General features: G+C 47.5%; 1 protein-coding gene across 4 annotated transcripts in view; it reads right to left on the bottom strand.

The window, feature by feature from the left end:
- LOC118379017 (myotubularin-related protein 13-like) overlaps positions 1-17,898 on the bottom strand; it is a 162,922-nt gene that overhangs the window by 16,806 nt on the left and 128,218 nt on the right. For all 4 annotated transcript variants that reach the window (XM_052481246.1, XM_052481248.1, XM_052481247.1 and 1 more), the window contains exons 18-27: positions 16,167-16,334; positions 15,790-16,064; positions 13,741-13,913; positions 12,323-12,396; positions 5,068-5,263; positions 4,737-4,864; positions 3,286-3,461; positions 2,925-3,058; positions 2,632-2,833; positions 2,261-2,457 (exon numbers count right to left, since the gene is read on the bottom strand). In XM_052481246.1, the coding sequence (XP_052337206.1) occupies positions 2,261-2,457; positions 2,632-2,833; positions 2,925-3,058; positions 3,286-3,461; positions 4,737-4,864; positions 5,068-5,263; positions 12,323-12,396; positions 13,741-13,913; positions 15,790-16,064; positions 16,167-16,334 (1,723 nt within the window). The remainder of the gene's footprint in view (positions 1-2,260; positions 2,458-2,631; positions 2,834-2,924; positions 3,059-3,285; positions 3,462-4,736; positions 4,865-5,067; positions 5,264-12,322; positions 12,397-13,740; positions 13,914-15,789; positions 16,065-16,166; positions 16,335-17,898) is intronic.

Below are 17,898 nucleotides of genomic sequence, written 5' to 3' on the forward strand. Positions count from 1 at the left end.
CTGCACAGCGCGGCTCAAACCAGAGCAAATCGGACGTATTTTTCTCCATATCTCTACATTCCTACCACAAGCTCTGAACCTTTCCACCTGGATCATCGCAGCTCGCTAGCTGCTATCTGATTGGCTTCTCCTGGCTAACGTCTCTGTCCCGAAGCAAGAACCAATTAGCCTGGAGCTAGCCTATGCTAGGCCCATCTACCGGCTAGCCAACGAGGTCCATCAGCCACTCCTTGGGCTACGATACCCATTTCGCCAAATGGCCTGGACCCATTTTACTGTCGACATGGAGCCCTGCTGACCCATCACGACTGGACTACCGACATAATTCACCCAAGGTTTTTTTTCAACTGGCTCCTCCGTCGCGATGTCCCCTGAATGCCCATCTGCTATCCACGGCCCGCTCGCTTTCTAGAGCATATCGGACTTTTAGATGAAGAGGCACATCGGACAAATTCTTTGGCCACTATACCTATTTTGCCATTTGGCCTGGACCCTTTTACCACACGGAGACCTGCTGATCCATGATGACTGGTTTGCCGAAGTAACAGCACAAAGGGGCTACAACAGACTTCTTCCGTCGCAACGTCCCTCTAAGGCCCTTCTGCTAGCTTGCTAGCCCCGGCCCGCTAGCTGTCTGAATTGCCGTGTCTCCGGCCCGCCGAGCAACTCATGGACCCCTATGATCACTCGGCTACGCATGCCTCTCCCTAATGTCAATATGCATTGTCCATTGCTGTTTTGGTTAGTAATTATTGCCTTATTTCACTGTAGACCCTCTAGCCCAGCTCAATATGCCTTAGTTAACCTTTTTGGGTTAGGGGGCAGCATTTTCACTTTTGGATGAATAGCATGGCCAGATTGAACTGCCTCCTACTCTGTCCCAGATGCTAATATATGCATAATATTATTAGTATTGGATAGAAAACAGTCTGAAGTTTCTAAAACTGTTTGAATGATGTCTGTGAGTATAACAGAACTCATATGGCAGGCGAAAACCTGAGAAAAAATCCACCCAGGAAGTGGAAAATCTGAGGTTTGTAGTTTTTCAACTCAGCCCCCATTGAAGATACAGGGTGATATTAGTTATGTTTCACTTCCCAAAGCTTCCACTAGATGTCAACATTATTTAGAACCTGTTTTGAGGATTCTACTCTAAAGGAGGGGCTCATAAGGGCTCTTTGAGTGAGTGGTCTGGCAGAGTGCCACAGCCTCGGTCTGCGCGCTCACATGAAAGGTAGCTACGTTCCACTTCATTTGTACAGACAAAGGAATTGTCCGGTTGGAACATTAAACATTTCAAAATATAGTTTTTATTTGAGATTCTCTAAAGTAGCAACCCTTTGCCTTGATTACAGCTTTGCACACTCTTGGCATTCTCTCAACCAGCTTGATGAGGAATGCTTTTCCAACAGTCTTGAAGGAGAACCCACATATGCTGAGCACTTGTTGGCTGCTTTCCCTTCACTCTGCGGCCCAACATCCCAAACCATCTCAACTGGGTTAAGGTCGGGTGATTGAGGAGGCCATGTTGCAGCACTCCATGTTGCATCAAGTCTCTTCCTCTTATTGGTGTCCTTTAGTTGTGGTTTATTTGCAGTAATTTGACCTGATTCACAGTCTCCTCTGAACAGTTTATGTTGAGATGTGTCTGTTACTTGAACTCTGTAAAGCATTTATTTGGGCTGCAATCTGAGGTGCAGTTAACTCTAATGATCTTATCCTCTGCAGCAGAGGTAACTCTGGGTCTTCCTTTTTCTGTGTCTGTCCTCATGAGAGCCAGTTTCATCATAGCACTTGGTTTTTGTGACTGCACTTGAAGAAAGTTATTGAAATGTTCCGCATTGACTGACCTCCACATCTTAAAGTAATGATGGACTGTCGTTTCTCTTTGCTTATTTGAGCTGTTCTTGCCATATGGGCTTGGTCTTTTACCAAATAGGGCTATATCTGTATAATCTGGCTCAAACACAATAAGAAGGAAAGAAATTCCACAAGTTAATGTTTAACAAGGATCACCTGTTTATTGAAATGCATTCCAGGTGACTACCTCATGAAGCTGGTTGAGAGAATGCCAAGAGTGTGCAAAGCTGTCAAAGGGAAAGGGTGGCTACTTTGAAGAATCTCAAATATATTTAGATTTGTTTAACACTTTTTGATGTCTTCACTATTATTCTACAATGTAGAAAATAGTAAAAATAAAGAAAAACCCTGAAATGAGTATGTGTGTCCAAACTTTTGACTGGTAATGTGTGTCATGTACCTGTTGAAGATTGGTTCTGGGACTTAAAGAGTCCCACCACACTCTTGCCGTGGAAGCCTCCGGATCGCAGCAGCACAGCTTTGGTGCGGGGGTGTTTCCAACACACCACTGGCAGGCGGTTGTGTCTGTAACAACGGGCCACCTTCTGCAGGCTGCTGTCCTGCACCGACTGGGGAACCACCAGGAGCCCTGGGTAACTGTGGGTTACACACACCATCAGCCCATTCAGCATGGAGACCACTACTGGGACACCTATGATGGCAGTTTTATCTGATACAACCAATACATGAACATTGAATACACCTCTGAGCAATACACATTGCTCATGGCGCCAACTTCTTATCTGATACGACAAAGTGCGTTGTGTGTACCTGCGACAGAGGGAGTAGAGTCTGTTGACTGCAGTGACTCTGAACTGCTCTCCTGTCTTAGAGCGGGAGGAGCTGGCTGTGATCGTGCCCAGGCCCAGCCGCTGGTAGTCACGGAAACACGCCCGCTCCACCAGCTGCTCCATGGTGGACTTCTCTGACGACCTCAACGTGCTGATGGGGGGTGGCTCACCCTCATCTGACACTGGAACACACAAGCAGGTCAGGAAACTCTAGCTCGTCAAAACTCCACTCCTCTTCTTCCTTGTAGGAGTTTAACATCAGTCTGCTCCTACCTGAGATGTCATCATCCTCGTGCCAGGTCATCCGACTCCCTCGGTCGTTCTTCTTCAGCGTGGTCTGACTCTGACGGCCCATGGTGATCATCCCAGCTCTCTTGGCTCCTTTCACAATGGTCTTGGACAGCGTCCTGTGAGGAGGAGGATAAAGAGGAGACCGGAACATCATTTATCATGTCTGACTCCAGCGTCAGATAAGGACGATTTCTAAACACTTTCAGGCAGTGTCTGTTGTGGGAGGTATTACAGGAACCTTTCAAACACATAATGGGATTTGCCATCCAAAACAACTAACAGAACATTGACGAGTTGACTGGAGTGCGTCACTGTGCGCCACTCAGACAGAGGTGGGACTGACCTGAAACCTGTGTTCCTCTCCTTCTGTTTGGGAAGGATGAGTTGGGGAGCGGTCTGGCCTGCGGCGAAGGCAAATGTGCTGAAGATGGACTGAGGGTAGCGGATCCTCTGGACGTGTTTCCTGAAGACCTCCACCATCTCTGAGCTCACCTCCTCGTCAAACGCCACCTTGATCAACTGGAGGGGACACAGGACGCATCAGGGAACCTGTGAGCTCATTGCCTCCAGATTAAACATACGGCTTTCCATGGAATGGCTGGAAAATAATAATGCATTCATAAATCAAAATGTCTCGGCAGATATGCACATCTGTGAAGCCCCAAAAACTTGGCATATTTCTATTCACATGTTGTTGTTTTTTTCCTCGCAGGGAAGCAAATACTACTAATTGCAAATCGGAAACAGAATGTACGGAATGTTCACATATTTCACACAGACTGTCTTTCCAGAGTGAGGTCCGCTTCTCATTGACCGCCCTGACCCAGTAGTCCCTCCTCTCCCCATCCATCCCTCCCCCAACATCCCACCAGTTCCTGCCTGAGGAGAGGAGAGGAGACCGAGCCCCCCCCCTGCTCTCCTGTGGATCCCCTGCAGCCTGCAGCTCTCAATAAAGGCCTGATAATGCACCCCAGACTTAGACACAGTCCTCTGGCCAGGCTTAGCAACACACTCTTGCTCGCTAACACACACACTCACACACCCACACCCACAGGCCCAGCTAGGCCAAGTGACCCCCTCGCCACATAAAGGCCTGTTTTATTGTCCGTGTTACTAAAAAGACAGGAATGAACCATAGCAATTTTACAGCACTACATGAATTGTGAAAGACCAAAAACATGTGCACGGTTGCCTTTTTTTCTTCTTCAAATCAAACTCAACATAGGTTACTCGTATAACTTCCAAGAAATGTAGTGATATCAGGCTGGATATAGGGCAGAGTCTGTAGCATATGCATTCCTTTAATCTCTCCAAATGTCACAACTGATCCGTAATTCTGGCTTCTCTGTGAATCTGTTGTACATGTTCTGCAATCTTACACATGGCTTGGGGCAAAAGGAGGGAACACTCACATACTTGGAAAAACTACGTTAAAATCTAAGAAATAGGACTTTGTGTACTTAATGAGAGACATGGGAACAGTAAACATGTCGTCGCCCATGAATGACACATGGGCGACACATTTCAGTTAATTACTACAGCTCCCGCCTTGGGCAATCAGTGTAATTTTGTAAATGGTGGATCTCTATGGCAAGACACATCATTCACCCAAGTTACGTCAAAATCGGCACAGTGCGGTCTGAGATAGACTAATGTACGAATGAGCGGAGACAGATCCACGAACGGAGACAGATCCCCTCCACTATGAAATCAATAATGGAAAATCCCATAGCATCATAATCACCTCTTCAATAATGTACCTTCATCATCATCATGAGTAGGTGTGTGTGTTACCTGGAAGGATGCCGAGCGGAGCTGCAGTCCCTCCTGCATGTTCTGCTGCAGTTGGTTCTGGACGCTGATCTTCTTCTCCTTGGTCAAGGTGGACACTGGGAAGCTCCTGATCACAGCCTGCTCCCCCACTACACACACACACACATACACACACACACCACCTCAACATACACTTCTATTCTAATGTACCTCATCCACACAACATAGTCCAAAACAGGCTTCATCTCAAATGATACCCTATATACATTGGGAATCCCAAAGTGCACTATCAACTTCTTATGCGGTACCTCAAGAAGGAAAAATATAATTAGATGCTAGCTGGATGATTTACCTAGTGGGTCGTGTGGGGAGCCCTTGAAGATGATGCGGTAGGAGGTGAGGAAGAGGGCTCCCTCTGCTGGCAGGATGTGCGGTCCCCCGAGCATCCCCCCCGTAGCCTCCTCTCTGCCATCAGGGTCCAGGACCACTCTAAGACCCTCCGACACAAACTCTTCACCAGGGAGCAGCACTGGGCGCAGGATCTTAGGCTGGGTGGCGTAGAGGATGTACATGTCAACCACACTCCATCAGAACATACTGTATGTACTGATACCTGCACGCACACCATGTACTTAAGCATGTCAACTAGGGCTGACCCCATTTAGTTGACTGGTTGATTGTCTGGTCGGTAGGCTGTTTGTTGAACGAGATTTCTTTAGTTGAGCAGTCACTATTTTCTTTTCTTCATGGTGGACAAGAAACCTGTCTGATTTGCACCCGTCTCAGTGGACTAATTCATTGCGGAAGATACGGGATGGCACCGTCTATCACTCTAAGATATTTGATACTGAAATTGTATATGATCATATTAGTGCAACAATAATAAATGAATTGAATATTATTTTATAACAAATTCGCATTCTCCCGAATTGGATACAGTCGCTGTCCGCGGTCCTGAAATAATCTTCAATGCAGAGTAGAATTGAAATGTTCCTCTTTATAAATCATCCATATATATCTACAGAAATAAGACAGGTCTTGCTTCTGTTGCCTGTTTGAGTGATTAGTTAATAACCTAATGATTCCATGAGGACCAACCCTCATGCAACAGCAAAATGTCAAGATAAAGCAATTTCACAGATTCGGCTGTTTTTAATCATTGCTATGCTGTAATTTAAGCTTTACACTTTTTTTGGGGGGGGGGTTAGTACAGACTGGTATTACTTATAATGTATTTAGTGTTGTTTACACTGTTCCAAACAGGCAGAAAAATGATATTGTAATCTAACAGCACCTGTTTGTCACACATAATATGTACCCAGCTCTCACTCCTGTAGCCTCCTTTTCCTTGATCTCCTTACTGTTATTATTATAATCATCATTATAATAATAAGTAATGTCGTTATCATTAGTGGTCTAGGTATAGTAGCCTTCCTTGTTCAACCACCATCGAGCTGTATGCAAAAGAGTGCGTCCTGTTTAGTCTTAATACAATAACTTACTAAGGCCTATATTTCAATATACAGTATAGGCTATTGTATTAATCAATCATTCGTTCATGCCATCACAGCATATGATAACATTCATGTTTTGAAATGCCATCAAGCATTTTCATTTGAAAATTAAATAACAAAAGGAAGCTTTCAATAATTAGCCCAAACAACAAACCACAATTCATGAATGCATGCAACTGTTTTTAGTCTGCTGTAATAAAAGCTTGATACAGACTCTCTGGTCCACTTATTTAGTGTTGTTTACACTGTTCCAAATGGTTAGAAAAAATGATATTGTAATCTAGCAGCAACTGTTTGGCACACATAATACTGACGCAACACTAAGTCAAATGTTGTCCACAGATCTGACTTCCCCTTTCCCTCCTGAGCAGCCAGTAAACATTCACCCGCTTCAAAGTTATTTTTTCACGTCCTCCGCATCCATTTTGCTGTCACATGTATTACATGCTCAGAGTTTGTTATAACCAAATATTATTGTGATTATGATAGGTTATAGGTCAGGCCTTATTGGTTGCGTGCATGCGATGCATACATTTTTCACAAAGAGAGCAAGGGTTGAGGGAATGTTTTTCCTAAACAAATGAGGTATTTCGGTAACAGAACCTTTCAGTCAGAAACAAGAAAGAAACAAAAGGGCTGTAATTATGTTGCAGCTTCAGCACAGACAGCGGCGATAAACACTTGCTGTGGTGCCTGTTCGCTGCAGCAGGGAGGAGAAAGAAACAACGTGCACCAGTCACCCAGGCACTCATCGTCATTTCATTTTAACACAGCGTGGCTATCGGGCTCCCTTCTTGAGTCATTTGTGTGTCTTATTTCATCAAATAGTTTAATAAAACACCAGACAAACTCAGTACATATACAATGCCTTCAGAAAGTATTCAGATTCCTGGACTTTTTCCACATAACAGCCTTATTCTAAAAGGTATTAAATAAAACATTTTCCTCTGCAATCTACACACAATAATGACAAAGTGAAAACAGGTTTTTAGAATTTCCTGCACATGTATTAAACATAAATAGAAAAACCTTGTTACATAAGTATTCAGACCCTTGCATTGAGACTCGAAATTCAGCTCAGGTGCATCCTTTTTTCCATTGATCATCCTTGAGATGTTTCTATAACCTGTGGGAAATTAAATTGATTGGACATGATTTGGAAAGGCACACACTTGTCTATAAGGTCCCACAGTTGACAGAGCAAAAACCAAGCCATGAGGTCGAAGGAATTGTCCTAGAGCTCCGAGACAGGATTGTGTCGAGGCACAGATCTGGGGAAGGGTACCAAAACATTTATGCAGCATTGAAGGTCTCCAAGAACACAGTGGCCTCCATTATTAAATGGAAGAAGTTTGGAACCACCAAGACTCCTAGAGCTGGCCGCCCGGCCAAACTGAGCAATCGGGGGAGAAGGTCCTTGGTCAGGGAGGAGACCAAGAACCAGATGGTCACTGATAGAGCTCTAAAGTTTCTCTGTGGAGATGCTAGAATCTTTCAAAAGGACGACCATCTCTGCAGCACTCCACCAATCAAGCCTGTATAGTAGAGTGGCCAGACAGAAGCCACTCATGGGCAAAAAGGCACATGACAGTCCACTTGGAGTTTGCCAAAAGGCACTTGAAGACTCTCCGACCATGAAAAACAAGTTTCTCTGGTCTGATGAAACTAAGATTGAACTCTTTGGCCTGAATGCCAAGCGTCACGTCTGGAGGAAACCTGGCACCATCCCTACGGTGAAGCATGATGGTGGCAGCATCATGCAGTGGGGATGTTTTTCAGCAGCTTTCACTGGAAGACTAGACAGGATTAATACAAAGATGAACAGAGAGATGAGTACAGAGAGATCCTTGATGAAAACCTGCTCCAGATCGCTCAGGACCTCCGACTGGGGCGAGTGTTCCCCTTCCAACAGGATAATGACCCTAAGGACACAGCCAAGACAACACAGGGGTGGCTTCGGGACAAGTCTCTGAATGTCCTTGAGTGGCCCAGACTTGAACCCGATCGAACATATCTGGAGACTTGAAAATAGCTATGCAGCAACGCTTCCCATCCAACTTGACAGAGCTTGAGAGGATCTGCAGAGAAGAATGGGACAAACTCCCCAAATACAGGTGTGCCAAGATTGTAGCATCATACCCAAGAAGACTTGAGGGTGTAAACACTGCCAAAGGTGCTTCAACAAAGTACAAAGTAAAGGTTCTGAATACTTACATAAATGTGATTTCCTGTTTTATTTTTTATAAATTAGCAAACATTTCTAAAAACCTGTTTCTGCTTTGTCATTATGGGGTAGTGTGTGTTGATTTTGGTATTTTTTATTTAACCCTTATTTTACCAGGTAAGTTGACTGAGACCACATTCTCATTTACAGCAACGACCTGGAGGAGAGGAGATGAATGTGCCAATTGTAAGCTGGGGATGATTAGGTGTAATTAGTGACCACAGAAAGTCAGGATACCCATTTAACGACCCATCCAAAAGACGGCACCCTACATAGAGCAATGTCCCCAATCACTGACCTGGGGATTTGGGATAATTTTTTAGACCAGAGGAAAGATTGCATCCTACTGGCCCTCCAACAGCAGCATCTGGTCTCCCATCCAGGGACTGACCAGGACCAACCCCGCTTAGCTTCAGAAGTAAGCCAGCAGTGGTATGCAGGGTGGTATGCTGCTGGCACTAAGGATTGATGAGGGAAAAAAATATATTTTAGAATAAGGCTGTAACATAACAAAATGGGGGAAAGGTCAAGAGGTCTGAATACTTTCCAAAGGCACTGTAGTTGATTTATTCAAACACATAGGGTGTGTCTATATATGGAAAAATATTTTACTACTACAATAATTCATTTAGTTCATTTTGATATATGCATTGAGTGTAGTCTACGCAACATCTTTCCAGTGACCTTCTGAATTATTAACTCAACTTTTACCACACACTACCACTATATGTTGATTTACATGCTTCAGGAAATACTGGAGGATCCAAAGCAAACCCCTCGTCAATGAGCACTGACAACCGCTGAACGTCTGCTTTGAGGTGCTTTGAAGCAACCTGCAAATCCAAACTTCATTCCACTGTGTTGGAAGTCGGTTTCTCATCAGCTCCCCAGCAGAGCCAAATCTGAAAGCAGCTGGTCTAACACTGCTTTGTCTCTCTAGCTCATCAAACTTTAGCCAAGTTGAGCACTCCTGTGTGAGGGGGCCTAGACAGTAAATGCCCTCTAGTCAGAAGGGCATGGTTCTGTGCAGTGTTCATATCTTCCATGGGGAACAGAATGGTGTCACTGGTCCATCAGATGATCACAGCCTTTGTGTGTGTGTGTGTGTGTGTGTGGGGTACAGTATTTTCTGTTTACTCTCTAGCAGAGGAAAGCTCTGCTCTACCTGAAGGGACATCCATGCTAAGGTCAGGTAGGTCCAGAGGCTTTGCGGTTGAGTTCTGGCCAATAGATAAGAGGAACATGGTCCTGCTGGTGTTGGATGGCCCAGGGCCAGGGGCCAGTGTGTTAAAGGACCCAACGGTCCCCGAGCACCCCAATGAGGCTGCCAGCTGGAACTCTAACAAAGTATTCACCCCTACACACACTAGACATTAGAGCCAGCGATAGCTACTTATCACAGTGACCATTTTCACTGCTTGTAGCTTGGAGTGCCCAAGGTACACCAGTACGCCCAGCTCCCTTAGCTGATTGTTTAATCCCGACAGAACCAACAGCGCTACCTCCTCCTCCCCCTGAACCTTGGGCCAAAGCAGTAGCAGGTTCCACATAGAGGCAAGGAGAGCTCCAACTCTACGAGTCATAAATCTCTGTGCTGATGGCCCACTAGGGTCATTCCTGCGCTTGTTTACAGAGTTCATAGGATTGAATGTGCTGCTGGCAACAGAGATGTGTACAACATGGCCTCAGCCATAAATGTCAGACAAGGCCCTGCCAGATAAACTTACAAATCAATTACACTGGACCTGACTGGGCCCGCAGAGACCTATCAAGAGCTGGCAGTGTGGTAAGGAGCACAACAGCATCCATGACTACTGTAGCCTGGCTTCACTGTAATAACCCCAGTCTGATGGTTGATGAGTGATGACAATCTGACGACTGCAACATTACTGGATCATAGGCACTTCAGCTACAGCACACCACTTCCAGGAGAATAGGGGTTCTAACACCCCTTCCAGGAGAAAAGGGGATCTAACACCCCGTCCAGGAGAATAGGGGATCTAACACCACTTCCAGGAGAATAGGGGATCTAACACCACTTCCAGGAGAATAGGGGATCTAACACCACTTCCAGGAGAATAGGGGATCTAACACCCCTTCCAGGAGAATAGGGGATCTAACACCACTTCCAGGAGAATAGGGGTTCTAACACCCCTTCCAGGAGAAAATGGGATCTAACACCACTTCCAGGAGAATAGGGGATCTAACACCCCTTCCAGGGGAAAAGGGGATCTAACACCACTTCCAGGAGAATAGGGGTACGAACACCACTTCCAGGAGAATAGGGGTTCGAACACCACTTCCAGGAGAATAGGGGTTCGAACACCACTTCCAGGAGAATAGGGGTTCGAACACCACTTCCAGGAGAATAGGGGATCTAACACCACTTCCAGGAGAATAGGGGTTCGAACACCACTTCCAGGAGAATAGGGGTTCGAACACCACTTCCAGGAGAATAGGGGTTCGAACACCACTTCCAGGAGAATAGGGGATCTAACACCACTTCCAGGAGAATAGGGGTTCGAACACCACTTCCAGGAGAATAGGGGATCTAACACCACTTCCAGGAGAATAGGGGTTCGAACACCACTTCCAGGAGAATAGGGGTTCGAACACCACTTCCAGGAGAATAGGGGTTCGAACACCACTTCCAGGAGAATAGGGGATCTAACACCACTTCCAGGAGAATAGGGGATCTAACACCACTTCCAGGAGAATAGGGGATCTAACACCACTTCCAGGAGAATAGGGGTTCGAACACCACTTCCAGGAGAATAGGGGATCTAAACACCACTTCCAGGAGAATAGGGGTTCTAACACCACTTCCAGGAGAATAGGGGATCTAACACCCCTTCCAGGAGAATAGGGGTTCTAACACCACTGCCAGTAAAATAGGAGTTCTAACACCACTTCATTATCAAAGGACACAGGTTTACTTCAAAAGGCACAAAACAATTACTCCAATAACTAACCTCTTTGGGCTAGCGTCCCACCTCGACAACATCCGGTGAAATGACAATGATTTTGATGACAGATTACATAGTTTCAATTTCTAAACACCTATTTTTTAATATTTATCATTATTTTACCCCTTTTTTCTCCCCAATTTCATGGTATCCAATTGGTAGTTCCAGTCCTGTCCCATCGCTGCAACTCCCGTACGGACTCGGGTGAGGCGAAGGTCAAGAGCCGTGCGTCCTCCGAAACACGACCAAACCAAGCCGCACTGCTTCTTGACAACGCCCGCTTAACCCGGAAACCAGTCGCACCAATGTGTCGGAGGAAACACTGTACACTTGGTGACCGTGTTAGTGTGCACTGCGCCCGGCCCGCCACAGGAGTCGCTAGAGCTCAATGGGACAGGAACATCCCTGCCGGCCAAACCCTCCTCTAACCCAGACGATGCTGGGCCAATTGTGCTCCGCCCCGTGAGCCTCCTGCGATAGAGCTTGGACTCGAACCAGGATCTCTAGTGGCACAGCTAGTACTGCGATGCAGTGCCTTAGACCACCACTGTGCCTTAGACCACCACTGTGCCTTAGACCACCACTGTGCCTTAGACCACCACTGTGCCTTAGACCACTGCGCTACTGGGGAGGCATGTTTCTAAACATGTCTACATTAATGTGGTTGTTACCGTGATTCCGAATAATCCTGAACGAATCGTGAATAATGATGACTGAGAAAGTTGAAGTGTTTAGAAATATTCTATTTTTATTTACAATAAAATCAAATACTGCAAATGGTACTGATATTCATGGTTGATAAACTCCATTTATATTCAGACAGACATATTAGAGAACTCGGTGGCTCAGTGCAGGGCAGCACCTACCTTCTGGATGGGTGGCCCAGTGCAGGTCAGTACCTACCTTCTGGATGGGCGGCAGCCTCCTGCTCTCCCTGTGGACTGCCTCCAGAGTTTCCATCTGCATGGCCACGATGCCTGGGGTCAGAGGTCATGACCAGTTAGCACAATGTCATGCACACACAAAAACACGTCACCCAACCCAGGTAAACATAAACACATACTTCTACACCCCTAATTACAACCCCAGGAAGCCTATATTTACAGATTTGAAGACCACCACCTACAGTGAGATACACAAGTACTGGGATGGTACAATGACTATGAGGTTAAACTGTCAGCTTTAATTTGAGGGTGTTTTCATCCATATGGCCTTTGGTAAATAATGTATTGTGTCCTTTTTTTGTATATAAGAACATGATGTTTCTAAACACCTAATTTTTAAAATGATTATTTGACCCCCTTTTTTCTCCCCAATTTCATGGTATCCAATTAGTAGTTCCAGTCCTGTCCCATCACTGCAACTCCCGTACGGACTCGGGAGAGGCGATGGTCAAGAGCCGTGCGTCCTCCGAAACACAACCCAACCAAGCCGCACTGCTTCTTGACAACGCCCGCTTAACCCGGAAACCAGTCGCACCAATGTGTTGGAGGAAACACTGTACACTTGGTGACCGTGTTAGTGTGCACTGCGCCCGGCCCCCCACAGGAGTCGCTAGAACTCAATGGGACAGGAACATCCCTGCCGGCCAAACCCTCCTCTAACCCAGACGATGCTGGGCCAATTGTGCTCCGCCCCGTGAGCCTCCTGCGATAGAGCTTGGACTCGAACCAGGATCTCTAGTGGCACAGCTAGTACTGCGATGCAGTGCCTTAGACCACCACTGTGCCTTAGACCACCACTGTGCCTTAGACCACCACTGTGCCTTAGACCACCACTGTGCCTTAGACCACCACTGTGCCTTAGACCACCACTGTGCCTTAGACCACTGCGCTACTGGGGAGGCATGTTTCTAAACATGTCTACATTAATGTGGTTGTTACCGTGATTCTGGATAATCCTGAACGAATCGTGAATAATGATGACTGAGAAAGTTGAAGTGTTTAGAAATATTCTATTTTTATTTACAATAAAATCAAATAATCCAAAGTGCTGAAGTAGAGCCAAAACCACAAAAAATGTGTTACTGTCCCAATACTTTTGGAGCTCACTGGTTGTCAAAGAGTTAATCTGCTCAGAGGCTGTAGGACTCCACAGCGCTACAGACCTGCACTCAGAGTACACACTTCAATCAGCTTCCAGGGATACCTTGGCAAAAAGGGTTAACTGATAAAGCTCACAGAATTAGGACAGTGGGAGTTTGCTACTGAAGTCAGAGGCCACGGTGCTTGCTAGCTACAGCGCTCCTGGATAGAGGTGTATTGGGGTTTAATTGACGTTGTATTTGGTAGTATTGAGGTTGACTGGGGGTCGTACGGTACCTGGGATCATGCTATGCAAACTCTTGATGTGGTCCTGGCTGACGCCACTCTCGGTGCACACCTTGTCAATGAAGCGGGCGATGAACCGTACCACAGAGATGGCCACGTCGCTGTTCTCAGAGTCCTCAAAGCCACTCTCTGTGTCAAAGCTCTCCGCCACACTGCCTGCAATACTGAAAACACACATTTACATTTTAGATATATCAGATTTTAGTCTTCATTAATGGCATGAGAATAGAACAGGCTGCAGAGAGGGACGCTTGAAGTTTTCCCAGAGATGCACATGACGATATAGCGTGTCTGAGGTCTGAGCACGGCACACCAGCAGTCTGGCGAGAGGTCAGCTGTGATGCCAGGACCTCTCACTCGGTCTCTTGGCCACGCTACACTTTTCACATGGGACGGTGATGTAACGTCCCGTGGGGTTTACAAACACACAGATCCATAAGTCTCTCTGTGAGAAACAAAACAAGTCTGGGGCAAGAACCAAAAGAGAGAAAATAAATAACCAAATGAACACAGTGTGGCCATCGCCTTTCCCCCCCTACTCATGAAACTATTGGCAAAATAAGAACTAAAGGATTCATCAAGGTGTAGTCTTCAACATTCTCCATGTAAACAACTTAAAGGACCTAAACTCTCCAGTAATACACTTCAGAGGGGACTAGCTAGGGGGCTACCGTGTAGCAGCAGCGCATACAGAAAGTGAAAGTGAGAAACTCTGGAGATAAGGCCTTGGCAGACCCTTCTCCATTTCTGAGAAAAGCCACACGTGCAAATTTTCCAAACTTGGTACACATTACATTCTTCTTAGTGCGGAGCACTGGAAATCCCAATCTTTGTTTTTTTTGGCTGAGTGGAGGTCGCCCCCCACCACCACACACAGGCTGAGTGGAGGTCGCCCCCCACCACCACAGACAGGCTGAGTGGAGGTCGCCCTCCACCACCACAGACAGGCTGAGTGGAGGTCGCCCCCCACCACCAGAGACAGGCTGAGTGGAGGTCGCCCCCCACCACCACAGACCGGCTGAGTGGAGGTCGCCCCCCACCACCACAGACCGGCTGAGTGGAGATCGCCCCCCACCACCACAGACCGGCTGAGTGGAGGTCGCGCCCCACCACCACAGACCGGCTGAGTGGAGGTCGCGCCCCACCACCACAGACCGGCTGAGTGGAGGTCGCCCCCCACCACCACAGACAGGCTGAGTGGAGGTCGCGCCCCACCACCACAGACAGGCTGAGTGGAGGTCGCGCCCCACCACCACAGACAGGCTGAGTGGAGGTCGCGCCCCACCACCACAGACAGGCTGAGTGGAGGTCGCGCCCCACCACCACAGACCGGCTGAGTGGAGGTCGCCCCCCACCACCACAGACAGGCTGAGTGGAGGTCGCCCCCCACCACCACAGACAGGCTGAGTGGAGGTCGCCCCCCACCACCACAGACAGGCTGAGTGGAGGTCGCACCCCACCACCACAGACAGGCTGAGTGGAGGTCGCGCCCCACCACCACAGACCGGCTGAGTGGAGGTCGCGCCCCACCACCACAGACAGGCTGAGTGGAGGTCGCCTCCCACCACCACAGACAGGCTGAGTGGAGGTCGCCTCCCACCACCACAGACAGGCTGAGTGGAGGTCGCCTCCTCTGGCAGACCTGAGGCTGAAACTCCAGCAGGTGATCGGACAGCCAACAGGATGGACGTGGGAGTGGGCAGGATATGGCTGAGGAGGTGCTGTACACTGATCCGTTTTAGAGGAGAGGAGATCAAGTACACGGTGAGTAATGCCATGTCCGCCCACAGACTTATCGTCACCTTTATGACAAAGTACAAAATACTCCCCAAGCAAGAGCGCTATCGTCCTAGATAACAACCTTACATTTCAGCTCTTTTTCTCTTTCCGATCGAGTGCATTTCACTCTAGGTGGCCATGAGCTTCTGTGTACTGTGCCAAACTAACTGTTGATATAGCTGTGGCGAATAGCTAGGTGTCAGATTGAACTGACTGAGTATCAGTGGGGTGCAGTGAGGCGCAACCAGCTGCTCTGCTTGCCTGTTGGTGACGATGCTGTTGCTGCCGCTCTCCCAGTCAGCGACGGGGTTGGCTCTGAGCAGCTTGTTCTTGCTGGTGTCCAGGGGGACCAGCAGGTAGACCAGGAGGCTGGCGTAGTGGATGGCCTGGCTGAACACCGTGCTCTCCTCGTTCTTCACCAGCTCCTGCTGCTTCTCCTTGCTGAGGCAGGGCCAGGCGCGCAGCTGCTCCGCCGCCAGGTCCATGGCCGTGCGCTCCAAGGCGCTGGGGGCCGTCGGGGGCAGGGAACCTTGTTCCTGGGGGGGAGAGAAAGATATGGGGTGTTCAGTGTCATTCTGCTTACGGCCTAAAAAAGTGAGAGAAGAAAGACCATTGTATGGAACCTCTCATTCTCTTACCTTTAACCTGGCACTGATGCCTAGTTTGTCAGGGGCGGTGAGGTACAGGGCTCGGATCTGGTTCTGGACCTCGCTGTAGAACGTGGCCTCCCAGAACTGCTGATTGGTCCAAATGGGATGGTCTTGGACACAGGTGTAGGCAAACTGGCTCACACCAGCTGGCAGTTTCTGCAGACGAGGGAATATTTTGACAGTAAGAGGCTGAGGAGTCGACGTTTTCAACAGTTTACACTGAAGCACTGACCAGCCAAACGTTCAGACCTGCTGACTGTCTGCTTTTGACTGAACGTACAAGAGAGTAGTTTGGGCTCAACGTCTCACAACTCGTGAAACTAACTGGGCTGTGGTGAGCATAGCTTGTAAAGACGACCATTAAAACCTGGGTGGAAATAGGAAAAGAATCCAAAGCTGCCAAAGGTTTCAAGCACAATCAATCATTTCTCGTGGGCTGTTAAGTTTTTAACACATACAACACCACACGAAGAACGTCAGGCTCCCGCTTTCTCTCTGGATGAGCACTAAAAACAGGGCCCTGAGGGTTTTTCCACGGTATGAATAGTGAAGTGAAGCACCTGCACACAGCACCTAGAGGGAGCAAGCAGCTCTGCAAAAGCCATGAAGACTGTTCCTATGTCCCGATATAAACAAATGAATGTTTGGCAACAGCTGTAGCACCTACCAGTCCCAAACCCAAGAACACAACACTGTTTAAGAGCGTCTGCCAAATTACTTAAATGTAAATGTAATGTTTATAAATTAACATCCTTACCCCCCACCTCTATGTTCCTCTCTTCCCCCTGGCCGAGTCTGAAGGCCATGTGTCTTTCTTTAGCGACGCTCAAGCCTCTTATTAGATTAGCTTCTGATTTCTTCCCTCTGAGCCTGACACAATACAACACGGCGCTGTTCATTATCGTCTCGGTTCTCCCTGAATGACCAGCGGCAGTGGGGCTACTGTAGTTACGACGAAGCAGAACTAAAATAGCTACAGTCCCGGCACCCTGCTGAGGCTTAACCGAGGGCAGGGGTCCGAGCACAGAGCCCTGGGGGAGTGAGAGAGCAGTGGGCGGAAGTTCAAAGGTGAGACTGGGGTTGGAAGTGATTCTAGTGTATGATGGCCTGTGTAGCTCATCGTCTCTCCTCTCCAGAGAGGTTTGAAGGCCGTTGGAGGGCAGCAGTAGACCGCCTGCTCTGCTTCCTCCCTGCTCAGGACAGCCCTATCCCTCTGATGTAAATGATAAATCCACTCGTAAGCCTCCTGTCTAAACCACTGTCACAAATACATAATTCACCTCCAAATGTACGCAGTCCGTCAGAGTGCAGCTTTATATCGTTAGGAAAGTAAGGAGGATGACGCCAATGTCAAAGCTCGTACGGATAGTTTCACTTCCCCGAGAATGTTTTATACACATTACATCTTCACAGGAACACGGTGTCCTCCACACTCAGCCATTTACAGGGAGAGTAGGGGGCTGGTCTACCAACCTTCTGTCGACAGAGACAAATCTGACACGGGCGCAAGTGTTTTCAGGACAAACCGTGGCGCTAATAGACTTACAGATTACCTGATTGGATTAACGAATTTAGACTAAATGCACAGGGGTCAGTGTTAAAGGATGGAAATTAATGAACCGTGGCCATTCATGGAACAACGACCAATATGAAAAACAAGAACAGTAGACGCTTTAATGCAGCTGTTATTCTGGGACCTGCACCAGAGAACAATATTTAC

The sequence above is a fragment of the Oncorhynchus keta genome, chromosome 2, assembly GCF_023373465.1.
Source record: "Oncorhynchus keta strain PuntledgeMale-10-30-2019 chromosome 2, Oket_V2, whole genome shotgun sequence".
Classification (NCBI taxonomy): Eukaryota; Metazoa; Chordata; class Actinopteri; order Salmoniformes; family Salmonidae; genus Oncorhynchus; species Oncorhynchus keta.